This window comes from Cucurbitaria berberidis (assembly GCF_010015615.1).
Source record: "Cucurbitaria berberidis CBS 394.84 unplaced genomic scaffold K460scaffold_4, whole genome shotgun sequence".
NCBI classification, from domain to species: domain Eukaryota; kingdom Fungi; phylum Ascomycota; class Dothideomycetes; order Pleosporales; family Cucurbitariaceae; genus Cucurbitaria; species Cucurbitaria berberidis.
The window spans coordinates 3,236,145-3,250,479 of record NW_024468938.1 but is presented as its reverse complement, the minus strand read 5'-3'; the positions used below and the strand labels follow the sequence as shown (position 1 = coordinate 3,250,479).

At 53.0% G+C, this 14,335-nt stretch overlaps 6 protein-coding genes across 6 annotated transcripts; 5 read left to right on the top strand and 1 right to left on the bottom strand.

Annotated features, from left to right (window-relative positions):
- Window positions 1-932: 932 nt before the first annotated feature.
- On the bottom strand, window positions 933-2,201 carry K460DRAFT_288541 (uncharacterized protein; the record flags this gene model as incomplete). The annotated part of the gene is made up of 1 exon (XM_040929053.1): window positions 933-2,201. One exon carries the CDS (start codon window positions 2,199-2,201, stop codon window positions 933-935), a length of 1,269 nt encoding a protein of 422 aa, XP_040786429.1.
- A 176-nt stretch (window positions 2,202-2,377) lies between these two features.
- K460DRAFT_368725 (ARM repeat-containing protein) lies at window positions 2,378-3,543 on the top strand. Its single transcript, XM_040933836.1, has 3 exons — window positions 2,378-2,583; window positions 2,785-3,308; window positions 3,362-3,543. Exons 1-3 carry the CDS (start codon window positions 2,414-2,416, stop codon window positions 3,403-3,405), a joined length of 738 nt encoding a protein of 245 aa, XP_040786428.1. The 5' UTR covers window positions 2,378-2,413; the 3' UTR covers window positions 3,406-3,543.
- Window positions 3,544-4,561: 1,018 nt separating this feature from the next.
- K460DRAFT_387817 (soluble quino protein glucose dehydrogenase) lies at window positions 4,562-5,990 on the top strand (the record flags this gene model as incomplete). Its single annotated transcript, XM_040935663.1, has 2 exons — window positions 4,562-5,236; window positions 5,286-5,990. The coding sequence occupies 2 exons, from the start codon at window positions 4,562-4,564 to the stop codon at window positions 5,892-5,894; spliced, it is 1,284 nt and encodes a 427-aa protein (XP_040786427.1). The 3' UTR covers window positions 5,895-5,990.
- Window positions 5,991-8,122: 2,132 nt separating this feature from the next.
- On the top strand, window positions 8,123-9,055 carry K460DRAFT_368721 (uncharacterized protein). The gene has a single exon (XM_040933835.1). The coding sequence runs from the start codon at window positions 8,141-8,143 to the stop codon at window positions 8,603-8,605; it is 465 nt and encodes a 154-aa protein (XP_040786426.1). The 5' UTR covers window positions 8,123-8,140; the 3' UTR covers window positions 8,606-9,055.
- Window positions 9,056-9,076: 21 nt separating this feature from the next.
- On the top strand, window positions 9,077-10,937 carry K460DRAFT_287975 (uncharacterized protein; the record flags this gene model as incomplete). Its single annotated transcript, XM_040929007.1, has 5 exons — window positions 9,077-9,105; window positions 9,157-9,185; window positions 9,240-10,019; window positions 10,072-10,661; window positions 10,707-10,937. 5 exons carry the CDS (start codon window positions 9,077-9,079, stop codon window positions 10,935-10,937), a joined length of 1,659 nt encoding a protein of 552 aa, XP_040786425.1.
- Window positions 10,938-12,490: 1,553 nt separating this feature from the next.
- On the top strand, window positions 12,491-13,962 carry K460DRAFT_378909 (uncharacterized protein; the record flags this gene model as incomplete). The annotated part of the gene is made up of 2 exons (XM_040935120.1): window positions 12,491-12,718; window positions 12,766-13,962. 2 exons carry the CDS (start codon window positions 12,491-12,493, stop codon window positions 13,960-13,962), a joined length of 1,425 nt encoding a protein of 474 aa, XP_040786424.1.
- Window positions 13,963-14,335: the final 373 nt, after the last annotated feature.

Sequence of the window (14,335 nt, the reverse complement as noted above, 5' to 3'; positions counted from 1 at the left end):
TCGTAGTCGTGTTTGCAAGCCGATAGTCGTCTAGTCGGTTCAGCTAGACTTGGTATAATTAGGCGGCTGTATGACAAAGGTGAGACTTTTGAATAGCTGACGTGTGACAGCCAGTCGGCCAGGTGTCCGGGTTCCGGGGATCTGCTTGCCACGTCCTCGATCGGTGTCCAGGAGTACGGCTATCAAGCGATGGTGGTAGGATCCGGGATGTTGAACGGTCACTTGTGTGCGGAGAAGGTAAATGTAGAGAGCCGCAATTCACAGTCACACTAGATATTACCTCGAGGCCGGGCGAAGGCTGTGTGAGGGTGATGCACGCCTAGAAAGGGCGAAGCTGTGTAAACATATATCTCTTCTCCTATGACCAGCCAACGCACAGCAACGCAGAGCACACTCCATCGTGCGCCCATGTAGATACAACTAGGCGTAGCTCGCCCTTGAAAGCCAGAGCTAAAGCAGCTAAACCGCCGAGACATGACCCTATATACCAGCCGGCGGAGCAACGCCGCACAAGTGATGTATCTGCAGCGACGCTGAGATTGCCTTGGACATTTCGCGCCACAAGACGTTGTTGGCGGCGACGAGGTTGGGGGTCAGGGTCTTGGATCAGGGTAAGCGAAATTGCGGGGCCGTTGCCGATCGGCCTAGGCACCACTCAATGCAGTAGGATGGGTGAAGCTGAACAACGCGCTAAGTCGCAAGTAGATAGCGGGTTGTAATGGTCGGAAATTCTGGAAGCAGGGAAGAGACATTGGTTGCGGATAATTGGCGAGGTGGGAGGTTTGTCGAGGAGTTGTCCGATCCAATCGGAAGACTTGCGGGCGTGGGCTTGACAAGACTGGATCATGAAAGCGAATGAAGCGGAGAATGAATGGGGGGTTGGGTATCGTGTGCTATTACAAGGGACCACTAAGCACTTGACATGGAGGGCACTATTTCTTCGATGCGACTTCCTCCCACTGCACGCCAACCCATTCCTCGACATATCCTACCTCGCCTTCGGAGACGTCGCTGGGCTTGCAGTCTTTACTGCACACGGCCAGGAGGATGGTACCCCATTCCATGCCATCGAGGCTCATTTCATCAGCTTCCAGCTCGGTGATAGCATGGGGCGTCAGCTGAACCTCGAACACTCTCTCGGCGCCGCAAGTCTGACATGGCGGCACGGCAGCTCCTGCTCTTGAGCCGACGGTTGTGACCTTTGCGTTGGAAGACGGGGCGTTTTCTGAGTGATGTGCTAGGAGCTTGCCGATAGCGTCGTGATCGCTGTAGAGCAACGGCTTGCCCTTGAACTCGTAACGCAGCACCTGCTCGGGATTCTCGCCTATTCGATCTGCAAACTTCTGGAAGGTCTTGTCAAGCGAGCTCTCGTACACGTCCTTGTCTTCCTTTGCACCACCGCTCGCACTGCCCTCTGCATCCATGTCCATGCGCGCACTCTCTGGGATGTGCGGCGCGGACGGCGCGTCCAGTGTCTCGTATTCGGCGTCGAGGTGGTAGAGTGGGTAGGGCGCAGGGAACGACGACGCTGCTGGCCATGGCTCGTGCGGACGCGGAGGCAGTTCGGAAGGAGGTGGCGATGAGAGGCGGGCCTTTGAGGCAAAGGTTTCGGGGAGTGTTGTTGATGCCTCGTCTGGCGTCTCCTCGGGCGACGCGACTTGGGCTGTCTGTGAGGAGGAGAAGGGGTTTGGCGACTTGGAGGAGGAGAAGGGATTGGCAAAGGGGTTTGCAGGCGCTGCTGTGCGTCCGCCATTGTTGACTCCAAAGAGGGACTCGCCAATCCTGGGCTGTGGGCTTTCCTCGTGCTTGACTGCCTTGGTCTCGCCCTTTGCGCCTCTGGCTGCCCTGATGGCCGCGCCCTGTGCAATGCGCACGCCGCGTATGCCCCTCACGCTGCCTGCCTTGCGCCTGCACGTCTTCCGCCGGCAGCTCCAGATGTACAGACGGCGGTCGTGGCCCGGGAAGTGGTCGGGCAGGTCGCCGTTGAGCTCGAGGAGCAGGCTAAGGAGGCCATGGCACACTTTGCACTTGGCCAGGTCACCCGCAGGCGCTGTCTTGTCGTCCATCCAGGAGGGCGCGCCGCCGAGATGGGACACGGCGTCGCCCGTGGCAGCGTCCTGCGTCGCATAGCCCAGCAGCACATTCGTCTCGGTGTAGTCTTCGCCCTCGTCGTCGGACGACTCGCTGTCGTAGGGCGGCATGGCTCTTCTCCTTTTCTTCTTTTTCTTCTCTTTCTTGGCGGGGTTGTTGGTTTATTATATTATATTTTTTTAGTAGCTGACGCTCACGCGGGGCTGCTGTTCGCATGGCCCGTGCGCCCGTCTGCCGCCGCACTGTGCGAAATTGAACCCCCCCCCCCCAGTCTTCAACACGCCCTTCCGAAGCGTCGCACATGTCCATCAATCCATCCACCATGGGCGCCCCTTTCGACTTCGCGCCTGAGCGGCCAGACCACATCCAGCAGATCCTCGATGGCCTCGATCGCTACAATCCCGAGACGACGGGCGTCTTCCAGGACTATGTCATGCAACAGTGCGAAAGCCAGACATACGACTGCTACGCCAACCTCGCCCTCCTGAAGCTGTACGTCCCATAGCCTTTTCCTTGACCACGCACCTTGTAGGATGAAAAAAGAACCACAATGTTTTCTATTACCCGAGGGGCCGAGCTTGAATCCCTCGCCCGCTGAAGTTTTATATATTAGCTCTATCTGAACCGCCAGCAACTTCCACTGCTACACTCTTACCATGTCCTGCTGCCTGAGACTGACCACGGGCACACCAGCTATCAGTTCAACCCGCACCTCGCCCGCGACGAGACCATCACCAACATCCTCGTCAAAGCCCTCACCGTCTTCCCGGGCCCCGACTTCTCCCTCGGCCTCTCGCTCCTCCCACCTCACGTCCTGGCGCCCCTGTCGTCCTCACTACACAACCCGGCAGCTGGAGATGCACCGCTGTCAGAAGCCGTCCAGAAGCTGAACGAGCTGCGAAACCTGCTCGAGGGTGCCGACTACTCCGCCTTCTGGTCTACGCTGGACTCGGACGACCTGTATGCCGACTTGATTGCCGATGTCTCCGGCTTCGAGGAGCTGATGCGCGTACGCATTGCCGCAACCGTCAGCCAGGCGGTGCGAGAGGTCGACCGAAGCATTCTCGAGTCGTGGCTGAACCTCCAGGGCAACGAGTTCGAGCACTTCGTTGGAAGCGTCTGCGGCTGGAACGTCGATGGCGCCAAGATCAAGGTGCCCATGAACAAGGACAACGAGGCCAAGGGCACCGTGGTAAGGGAGAACGTCAAATTCGACCGTAAGTGGCCCATGTGAACATGAATCTGACACCAAAACTGACACCTGCCGAAGAGTTTGCGAGGGTCATCAAGAGGGCCTACGAACAGCCTGCATGAGCCATACGACTGTAAACATAACGACACGAGACGACGCTTTGCATGACCTGATGGAGCAAAAGGTGGCGGCCGGCGTTTGGAGAGGAACTGGCGACTGTATCAGCATGCAATAAAGGCGTGCGAAGCATCCTTGGACAGCAATGCAAAATGGGGCTTCGAGACCTCAGAGTATACCCCAAAAAGTACGCCGCGATGCCCGTGAGTAAGGGCCCTTGAGAGTCGATTGGGTAGTAGACGGCTCGATTCATCCTCGAGGTCCAAGTAGACACCAATAACATCCCAGTTAAGATTCAACTTTCTTGTTTACTTTCCCACTTTTCTTCTTTCACTTTCTCCTTCCACCTGACGCAATCGATACCTCCTAGTGGCCTACTTACTCAGGTCCGTAGCATGGACCTTGACTCGGGGGTGCACGGGCTTTTCTTTCGACGGCAAACATCCTAGTAGAATCAGTCAACATTGTGTCACAAGAGTAGTCGACAAGACTATGCTGCGATAGCCGAGTTCAAGTTCCTCGGATTGATCATCTGTCAATGCGCCAGTACGAAACCACCCACCCTAGCCTCCTAGGCACTTTGTATCCCGGCACCCCCACAACAACCCCGGCTCAACATATTCTATTGGAAACAACGCCGAGCACCCGAAGAGACGACATGGCACTTGTGGTTCGTCAGAATCCGAACCGTTCTTCGACCTACCTCTTCGATCCTGGCTGATAGCGTGTTCAATCTCTTGGCTTACTATATTGTAGCTCGGTAACATCCATCTTCTCAACGTCTTCGCAGGGTTTTCCATAACGCTAGACCAATCGGCCAACGCAATTGCATGCCAGTAAGATGTATATCCCTCCTATTCTGACTCTGGCCTCTCCAGGCCGTCTCGGAGCAGTTATCGATTCAGATCGCCGAGCTCTAAGTTTGGGATTGGTGGGATAGTAGACACCTGCCCTCCTTCCTATGAGAGAAAGCTTGTACTCTAGGTCTAGGACTAGAGCCTAGGGTGCTGCCATGTCCAAGTTGGAGCCATTCTCCTGGCTGTAATTCCCGGCTTAACCTACATCACGTAGAGTCTGTGGCATCGCACTACTTAAACACATTGGTCCGTGAAATCTTCCTGTGGTCAACGAACGAGTACAGCACGTTCACCACCACCCGCTATGGTCCAACCCAACACCATCGTTTTCGCCCTCGCGGCCCTTACACCGACTGTCCTTGCTCAAACATGCGCCAACATCGATCCAGCCCAGGCGCCAACCTTTGCTCCGGGCTATTCTGGCCGCGTCGTAATCAACGGCCTGCAAACACCACGGGGCATCGTCTTCGACAATCAAGGCAATCTACTCACCACCGAACGAGGTGGCTACGGCGTACGGTATATCCGGCTCACTGACAACGGCGGTACGGATGTGTGCGTCGAGTCCAGTAAACAACTGATTAACGATACGACTATCAACCATGGCATTGCGCTGAGTCCAGATGGCAAGAAGCTGTTTGTGAGCAGTCAGTTGTATGTTTGGGGCTGGGACTATGATGGTGCTACGGGCACGGTAAGTAATAAGAAGACGCTAGTGCAAGGCATGCAGCAGGGGGGGTTTCATTTGACGAGGACCTTGGTGGTGCCGAAACAGAGGCCGGATTTGTTGCTTGTACAGCGAGGCAGTCAGGAGAACTTCGACACCGCAGCCGCGCAATTGGAGACCGCCAGAAGTCAGATCAGGGTATTCAAGATTGCAGATATCGAGACTGCGACAGTGGAATACAACACGGGCGAAGTATTGGCTTGGGGGATTAGAAATACGGTGGCTTTCGGGGAGGATCCTCAGGGTGGGATGGTACGTACCAGTGCTTGCCCTCGGCAACGTGTGCTAACAGACCGGGAAGTGGACTGTTGATAACGGGATTGACGATCTGACTCGCAATGGAAAAGACATACACAACACCAACCCCTGCGAAGAGCTCAACTACCACGGCCTTGTCAACAGCAACTTCACCGTCCAGCCCACATCGCAAACGAATCATGGATACCCAGAGTGTCACACTGTCTGGGACCCAACCATACTCCCAGAACCGCTGAATACACAGTTGAAGGTCGGCAGTGTCTTCGCCTATGGCAATGCCACAACGGCGGACGACAGTAACTGTGCCTCCCGCCAACCGCCGAAATTGTGTTTTCCAAGCCACACTGCACCGCTGGACATTAAATTCACCAGCAACGGTACAGCAGCCTATATCGCATTCCACGGCTCATGGAACAAAGTGTCGCCCGATGGTTTCCGCATCTCGCGTGTTTCTTTCAATCCTGAGACCGGACAGCCTGTGGAGCCTGTAACGAGCACGACCGCCGCGCAGAACATCATGTACAATGCCGACAACTCAAAATGTCCAAATGGCTGCTTTAGGCCGGTGGGGTTGGCGTGGGATACGAAGGGTAGGCTGTTTATGGCGAGTGACAATACGAATGAGATTTGGGTCATTGGCGGTGCGACTTGAACTAATCAGGGACAAAGCGGTAAATGGAATGCAGGTGGTATTGGTGATGGCCGTGGGAATGCGTGAATGGAATGGAACTGTTACACATGTCCTAGCTCTATGTGCTTCTCTACACTGTGCGTGTGGCTTGTCTGAAAGTATTTCTTGCAAAATCACAAGCCACTTCATGTCCATGTGGTTCCTAAAGCTGAGAATATGTTGATGACACTTGCTGCAGTTTACTACTCTGCTAAGTTGAGGTTCGGGGTGGAAATAGTTTCCCTATTTGACTTCAGCGGATACGTATCGATCTGAAGCAGCAAAGGAGTACCCATCACCCAATACCGCCCAGAAATACACTGCACGATCTAACAGTAAACCCTAGGTCACTCTTACACAAGCTTTAGCCGCGAATTTCATTCCTGAACGGAGAGGAGCAATACGAACAATCACCTTTCCTAAGTTTGGCGCAAAGGCCGCGATACCTAACACTCGTGCTTATTACATGTACCGAAATGCCCCAAGAACTTACTTGTCAGGTTTCGAAATTTAGAACAGGTCTGTCATGGCCTCGTTGTTCACCCAGAGTAATGACCGCACAGGAAAGCATTACTGCTTTGACAGCTGTAGGTGCCGAGGTCGAGCTTGACAGTACCTTGTGTACAATGCAGCATATGCGGAGAAGCGAAAGGCTTCTTTACTACCTGTGGTAGCAGAATATACCTAGACTATAAATCTTGTCCTCGATACGAATTCCCGGAAATACCTGGTGTGGCGAGATTGTCCGTGACAGGCACTAGGCCCATCATGCTTAGCTCCATCATCTGGATTCGAATTGCCACCCTCGGATACCTCATAGAGCCACAGGCGCCATACAGTTCCCTTTACAGTCGTCTTTCTTTTTATATACAGTCAGGCAGGCTCCCTCATGAGCGTGTGCAATCACTGTTTGGCTTCTTCGGGAACTTTGCAGATTTCTTGTCTACACCGATACCATCACGTTATGCTTATGCCTCATATAGGTGTGAAAGGTAATAGTACACTTCGACGAGCGTGGCAAAATGGTGTACGCTAGGGACTATAAATTCGGCTTCAGTTGAGGAAGCTGAGGAGATCTGATATGGAATTACCTAACAACAACTTAGCCCAAGCCGCCGACCGGTATATTATCTTCAGTCATTCATGGCGAGATGTACGGCCAGCTTCCAATCTCATGCCTCGCTTGAAAGGACGACCGTCTTGTGGGATGTATAAGGGCCACTCGAAACGTTGGAGGAGCACGTCGATCTAAACGAAGCACTTCGTCGTGGCCTCTTATCCCGGTAGAATTGGCGTTCGGAAGGAAGGGCTGGCAGGCTTGAAGACGATGTTGTAAATCGTACGATGGTACACCTAATGTTTAGCGGAGCTCTATTGAGGCAAAGGTAGAGAGGTAAGCCGCCCTAGTATCTGACATTTGAGCCTTTGTCTCTTTACTTAGAGAATGCAGAGAGTCTTGTGGTCGATGGTTACCACGATGCATCAGAGTTCAAGCTGTGATTGCAACTCGACTTGCCTAGATGACTGGAGCAAGTCCGATGCCGATCGAGTCAAGGTCCTGGAGACGTATTCGGGTTGTGGCAATGGCGACTTCGATCTCGGACTACGCCTCGAGAATTGGGAGGTGGGCCATGGCGTTTCTCACTCGATCGATGCAACGTACACCGGTGTACTTCTTGCTAGTATTCGAAAGAGCAGGTGTAAATCGGGATGCCCCTCGATGTGAACTATCGCGTAGCAACCCATGGTAACATGTTTTCGGCCGCTACAGACCTGCGAGTAACGTTGTCGTAGTCCCGCGTCAATCCCAAGGTCGTATGAACGCCGTCAAGGGGATGCCCAAAGTACTGTGTGCCTTCGACGGGACAGGACTACAAGTCCGGTTGACTTGTATGGTCGCGCATCGCTGCGCGTATAGCGAGGTAACTGGAGCCGCTTTGACGTGTGTGTTCGACGTGGACTCGGAATCAAGGTGCGTACGTGTGTGATGGAAGGACAGCAGGCACTAGACGTTGACTGGTTTGCAGGGGAGAATGTGGGATGACTGTGGGCACGGTGAGCACAATGATTCCAAGGGCGACACTAATTTGCTAGTCCTTGGCCTTCGAAACGAAGTCGGTGAACGATCTTGCCTTGGCGGGCATGAGCGAGCCAAAACACAATGGCGAGCAGGAAGAGCTAGGCCCGCCTATTTTTATTTTGGAAACTTTGGCCTCTGTTGCCTTTGCATGGTCAAAGATTATCAGTTTGAGGCTATGAATCTCTCCGACAACGATCAGGCCCGGCAAATGTTCAGGGTGTTTCATCGTAGCCCACTGGTTGAGAAGTTCGTATCGAGTGCCGGATTGGGCGATACAAAATTCGTGGGGGCCTGGACGAGGGCGTTCATCCACTTCGAGTCGACCAAGCCCGAGGACGCATCGAGGAGAGTCATTCATCATTCATCAATGTGCGAGGTCCGATATCTTCGGAGCTACGTGATCAGTTGTCAACTTCGCTTGTCTGGAGTTTTTCGCAAACGAAAGAAAGAAGATTCGGAGTCTCGAGCCGGGAACACTTTACTAACAACGCAGCATCGAAATGATCGGATGTATTGCATGAGCGAGGTTCATGTGCCGGGCATCGCCTCGGAACAACCAGCGCACCTATGGTCCTACGTACTGGCGGTTTCCGACGACACAGATCAATCATGATGACCGAACCGGCCGACGACGGCCATGAGCTGAAAAGAACACAGGCCCTACTTGGAACCTGCATGTTCCTCCAGAATTCATGTAAGATGGGTATCCAGGTCGGCGTCCACTTGCAAGCCGAGCCCTGTGCAGGACGTCTGGCGGCTGATTGGGATCACGGAGGGTCGGGGGCACCAGTACTTGGGTTTGGCAGAGCCAGTAGCTCGTTTGTGTTGGTTTGCCAACTACAAGTCTCTGCGTCTGCACAATGGCCTGTCAGAAACATTGAACCGACACGTCCGCCTATTTCGCCTCTTACACGCTACTCGTACAGAAGCACGGGTAACGAGTAAGAGTGACGACGTTGTGGATTGCGTACAGGGTACGTTCCGGGATTCTTCGTTCATAACAAAAGCTGCTGCATGCAAATCTCGGCTCGCACCAGACTACAGCAAAACTCGAATCGAAAGCTCAGTTTCAGCCTTTCCGCCCATGGGCAAATACCGCTCCAGAGGCGGGTGGTAAGTGGACGACATGGCATTTCAACTCAAGGCTAACGCTTATTCAATTAGCCTCACCTGTCGAGCTCGCCGCGTAAAATGTGCGTAGTCAGTCACAGGCGCTGGGACATCACGCTGACTTTACTAAATGGCAGGCGACGAAACACGGCCGGTGTGCAAGGCCTGCAGTAAGAAGAACCGGCCTTGTCAGTGGGAAGCACCGCATACCAAGTTCAAGGACTATCAGCCTGAGGCGTCGTCAAGCATGTCTGTTACTGGTGGCGAAGAGGATGGCAGCAAGATTGAAGATGGAGAAATGGAGGTGGATGGGGTTGGTGACTTGGACGATATGGATGGAGTAGACGGCGTCGACGGCGTCGACGGAGTGGATGGGAGTGCAGACAGTGATTCTCGGGGTACTTCACCGAAGCGGAGAAACAGTCGGACCGGCGTCTCGGAGGCCCCTTCCGCCAGTTGCATGTCTTCTCCCCCAACCCAGGTATCGCCAGGCTCACCCTTCTTTGTCCCGGGACCAAGAAACTCGACAAGTGTCGTGTCTACCGGGGGGTTGCGGCGACCGCTAGAACTGCAAGGCCAGTCGGGCGTTGCCTCCTCACATGAACCGACGCCTCTCAAGCACAACGAGGCCCTGCTTGTACACCATTACACCGAACACCTTGGCCGCTGGCTTGACTGTACCGATGCGACCCGGCAATTCACGCTAGGCATCCCAGAAAAGGTCAAGTCATGCCCAGTGCTCCTCAATGCTGTACTATGTTTCGCTGCCCGTCACCGCAGAGACGACACCACGGCCGAGGTAGCTTATCAGCGCTGCATTGCTCTACTCATCGACCGTCTCAACGAAGACGAGGCTAGTCACGATGAAACCCTTCTTTGTGCTATAGTCATCTTACGTTTCTACGAGCAGCTCACCGGTAAGGCCCACGATTGCTTAGGCTACAGTAAGACACTAACATCGCCGCCTAGTCTCGTCCAGCACAGGCTCAGACGATGGACAACATCTTGCGGGCTGCTCGGCCATTATCCGCACGTCTCAAAATCATTTCGTAGATCCTTCAGCGCCTACCCTGCGTGAGGCTGCCTTTTGGGTCTATGTCCGTCAGTGTCTCTATAACGCCACTATCAATCAGCAGCCGCCTGATGTAGACTTCTCGCTGCGGTTGCATCCTACCCCAGGCTCCATACCCGATTTGCATCCTCTTGCTCATCTACGATTAGAGACTGCTTGGGCTAATCAGATGACATGGAATACGGCCCGTGTCGCCAACTTCTGCTTCGAAGGCACTGAGCCAGCAAGCGACCGCGCTTACAGAAGTCGTCGATGGCAAGAGCTTTGGGATCTTGTCGAAACATGGGCTAGTAACAGACCGGCAGGGTTCAATCCAATCTACCAAGGCCAAGCCAGCGACAAGGGTGTCTTCCCTGAGATTTGGTTCACAGCTGACTGGCATGGTGAAGCCTTTGGATTCTATCACTTTGCATGCATTTTATTGCTCAGTCACAAGCCGGGGCCAAAATTTGCGATTCGCAATGTTAAGAGACTATCAGAAACAGATGTAAGCTACTTGCAAAAAGCAAATGAATCTTACTGACCCTACCAGCGGCAGATCCTAGAACACGCTCGCGCGATATGTGGAGCGTGCAAAAGCTCGCCGGAAATCGTCCCGCTGTTGATAACGTTATGTCACACTATCTTCATATGGGGCCCGCTTGTTTCGAGCCCCCTTGAGCGAGATGAGGTGATACAACTGCTTCTTAACTTCGAAACTGTTCATTTTTGGCCGACCACCTGGATCATCAACGCACTAAAAGGCGAATGGGGAATCGTTTGAACCAGCACAATCTCCTGGTCTAGCCTTCTGACAGACGCCGAGCCAGTCCAGCTTGTGCATTATATGGTGTTAGATGCGTTGAGAGGTCACCTTCGGCGAGTGATTGTGCGACTGTGTCTCTAGACGCCATGCAATCGCTTGGCATCAATGATAGGGGAGATCTATCGAACGATGGATAGCATCCAAATTGGATTCGCAGATGGCAGCAAGGCTCCTCCAGCAGCGATGCAAAGAATCCACATCGAGATAGAGATATGGTTTATCGATATGATTGGACGAGGCTTGTGAGGCATTCGGAATCCAATAACAGGGCTTCTCGACTGTGACCTATCCTGTGACGGTGGACTTCTCTCGCCGGAGAGCTTCCTTAGGACTCTTCCTCCATTGCCTTGCCTATGACTGTTTGCGCATCGCGACCTCGAGTCACAGTCTAGCTATTCGGATCGATCGAGACAACTCCCGCAAGTGATACGCACGCATCTAAAGCCGAAAAGCTTTTGCATCAGTCACCTCTAACGCATATAGTGGGGACAGACTGTTATACCAAGCGAGACAAAGGAGTTCTGTGGCATGCGTTTGCATTACCGGAGAATACGTATGTCTAACGCCGGCTGGACAAGGGCTGTACCCAAAGCATTACAGGGCCTCGGTCATTTGGGCCGAATATCTGAGTGCAGTCTGAAGAGTGGATTCAAGTGCAACACCAGACGTTTGCTTTGCCTAGTGTTGCCCTGGAGAGTGTGGGAGTCGAATCAAATGATTTGACTGGTTATCGTCTGTTCAAATTTTCTGTGGGGCACACAAAGTTATCTTTGATGGGATCGTACCCTCTATTGTGGTCGCTTTGCACACCTCGCCGTGGCTGAAGGCCTGTTGAGGATGTTGAGCTTCTCGCCACGGATGAACCGGACCATCCTCGAAAACATACCTGAATACATTACGCTCAGGCTAGTAAACGCGGCCGTCGTTGCCTAGTCCACTCATTGCTTTGGCATCCAAATACTTTGTCCCCTCTATATGATGGATTGCTCCATCTACACTACGCACTCCGGCAGAACCACAATCCGTTGGCTGACCTGTAATGTCACAGGCCATCTCTTTAGTCCGCGTAGCAACAGAAGTTTACTTGGATTACTATTTGTCGTCTATTTCTATGTTGGGGTTTGGGCTGATCAGTCGCTGTGGGTTTCGGCCCCTGAATCCTAGATACCCGCGCACTGAATCAACCCACGCTGAATACACCCCTACTAGTTATCACTGGGCATTTACAGTAGAGAACGTAGAAGCGCTCAATGCTAAAGAACATCCAGAGACTGCGTTGAGTATCGGGCGCGCTACGTCATTCTGACCCTTGCCGGGATGTTGGTCCGGTCCATTCTCGTTCACGTAATTCGTATCGAGCTCAGCTAGGCACACTGACTCCTGGACGTTGCGTTGCGGGTATGCACATACGGAACCAAGCACCGAGCGCTAAGCTACCTTACGGTTGTTATCTGGATTATTACTACACTACCTCCTCTTCCTTCTCCTTCTGCTACCTTTGACTTGCACACATGGCTCCAGACATAGTCAATTTGGAGTTGCATCGCATCGACTCAGCCACAGATACTAGTGAGCGCTCTCGAACCCGAAGAAAGAGCAGTAGGACAAGTGCACAACATGCTCTTGACCTCAGGATTTTGGGTGTGTGTGGCGGAAGCGGGCTGAACGAACTCAACTACGCGCTGGTGCATTATCGTCAAGATGCACCGAATGCCCCGCTACGTGTAGAAATGCTACAAGTGGGTGTCAACACAAGAGTCAACCTACTTGCTAACCAAAGCAACAGCACTGTAAAATACCAATCCCCTCCATGGTACGAAACCCCATTCTCGACTTGCTTCGCGAGGTCCCGCGCAAACCCTCCGTAATCCTACGACTCAACGCACTCCTAGGCCATATGTTTTCAAAGGGTATTCAGTCTTTCTGCCAACGATACAGTCATCTACCTACGTCCATCCATCTTGTAGGTACATACGCCCCCGACCTGCGGCGTTTGGGCCTCCCTGAAACGGACAATACGAATAGCCACCTGCTCGGTTGGAATACCGTCGTCACAGCGGAGACGGGCATCACTGCTGTTTCCGACTTCTCAGTCACCGAATTTGGACTCACTAGACCCTCTATACCTCCTATCGCCTTTGTCGACAGACTGCTCCTCCGACACCCTACAAAGTTTCGTGTTTGCTTAGACATTGAAGAGCTCGCCAACATCAGTTTCATTCCCGGCCTGGTCGATTACGCCTCTCACCCTACGATATCCCGCGACTGTGGCCCAGGCAGTTTGCTCATCGACTACGCTATGCGATACTGCACCTCGAACGATCAAAGCGAAGACTACAACGGAAAGTTTGGATCTGAAGGACAAGTCAACCAAGTTGTTGTAGATCGATTCCTCAGGACACACGATTATTTCTACACGGCACCGCCATTGAGCATGGCCCGAGAGATGTTCGGTGACCATGAGGCCCAACGACTCATCGACGAATGCATTTATCTCAACATGTCTAACGCGGACATCATAGCCACGACCACGCGAATAACGGCACAAAACATGCTAAAGCAGTATCTTAGACTACTTCAGCTCTGCTTTCCACTGGGTCAGAAAGTTGATGAGCTTTTTATCTGCGGTCCGAGTGCAAGGAATATGAACCTTATCGACTACCTCGAAAAGGAGCTCCCCGAAAGCGTCGTCACCAAACCACTAGACGACCTCGGAATACCGGGCGACGCGAATGAAGCGGTCTGCTGCGCGCATCTGGCACTAGAGGCTGTCCTCGGACAAGCAACCACATCAGTCACCACACCCTCATCACCAGGTGACGCGCTACAAGGAAAGATCGTACACGGGACCAACTGGGAAGAGCTACTAAAACATATAAGTCTGTTTAGTGAGGGTGAATTACTTCATGTCACAAAAGACGTCAGGGTTGCATGGAATCATGAGACCACAATCAAAGGCCGTGGTATCCGTAATCCTCCTTGAGAATGGGAACGTGAACGCGGACGGGTGGAATGCACCGACTTCATCGAACGATATAATGCCTCGACACGTATATCCAATGCAGGAGGTATGTGTTGAGAAAAGGCCTGAGAAGTGGGACTGAGCGCAACAGGGACGTGGCAGCGGTTACGCTTGACTTTACGATACCGAGTGATGTACATACAAAGGCACACGATGCACGGTGTTGATGGCTGGGGCTGGGGCCATGGCAGGGGTAAATGCCATGGAATCCTAAGACTTTCCATCCCCATGTTTAATGACAGGTAAATGACGATATGAACCAATATAAAGCGACTTGCACTTACCGGTGAAGAGGAACGACGGGGATATCAAGCTAAACTTTTACACTACCAAA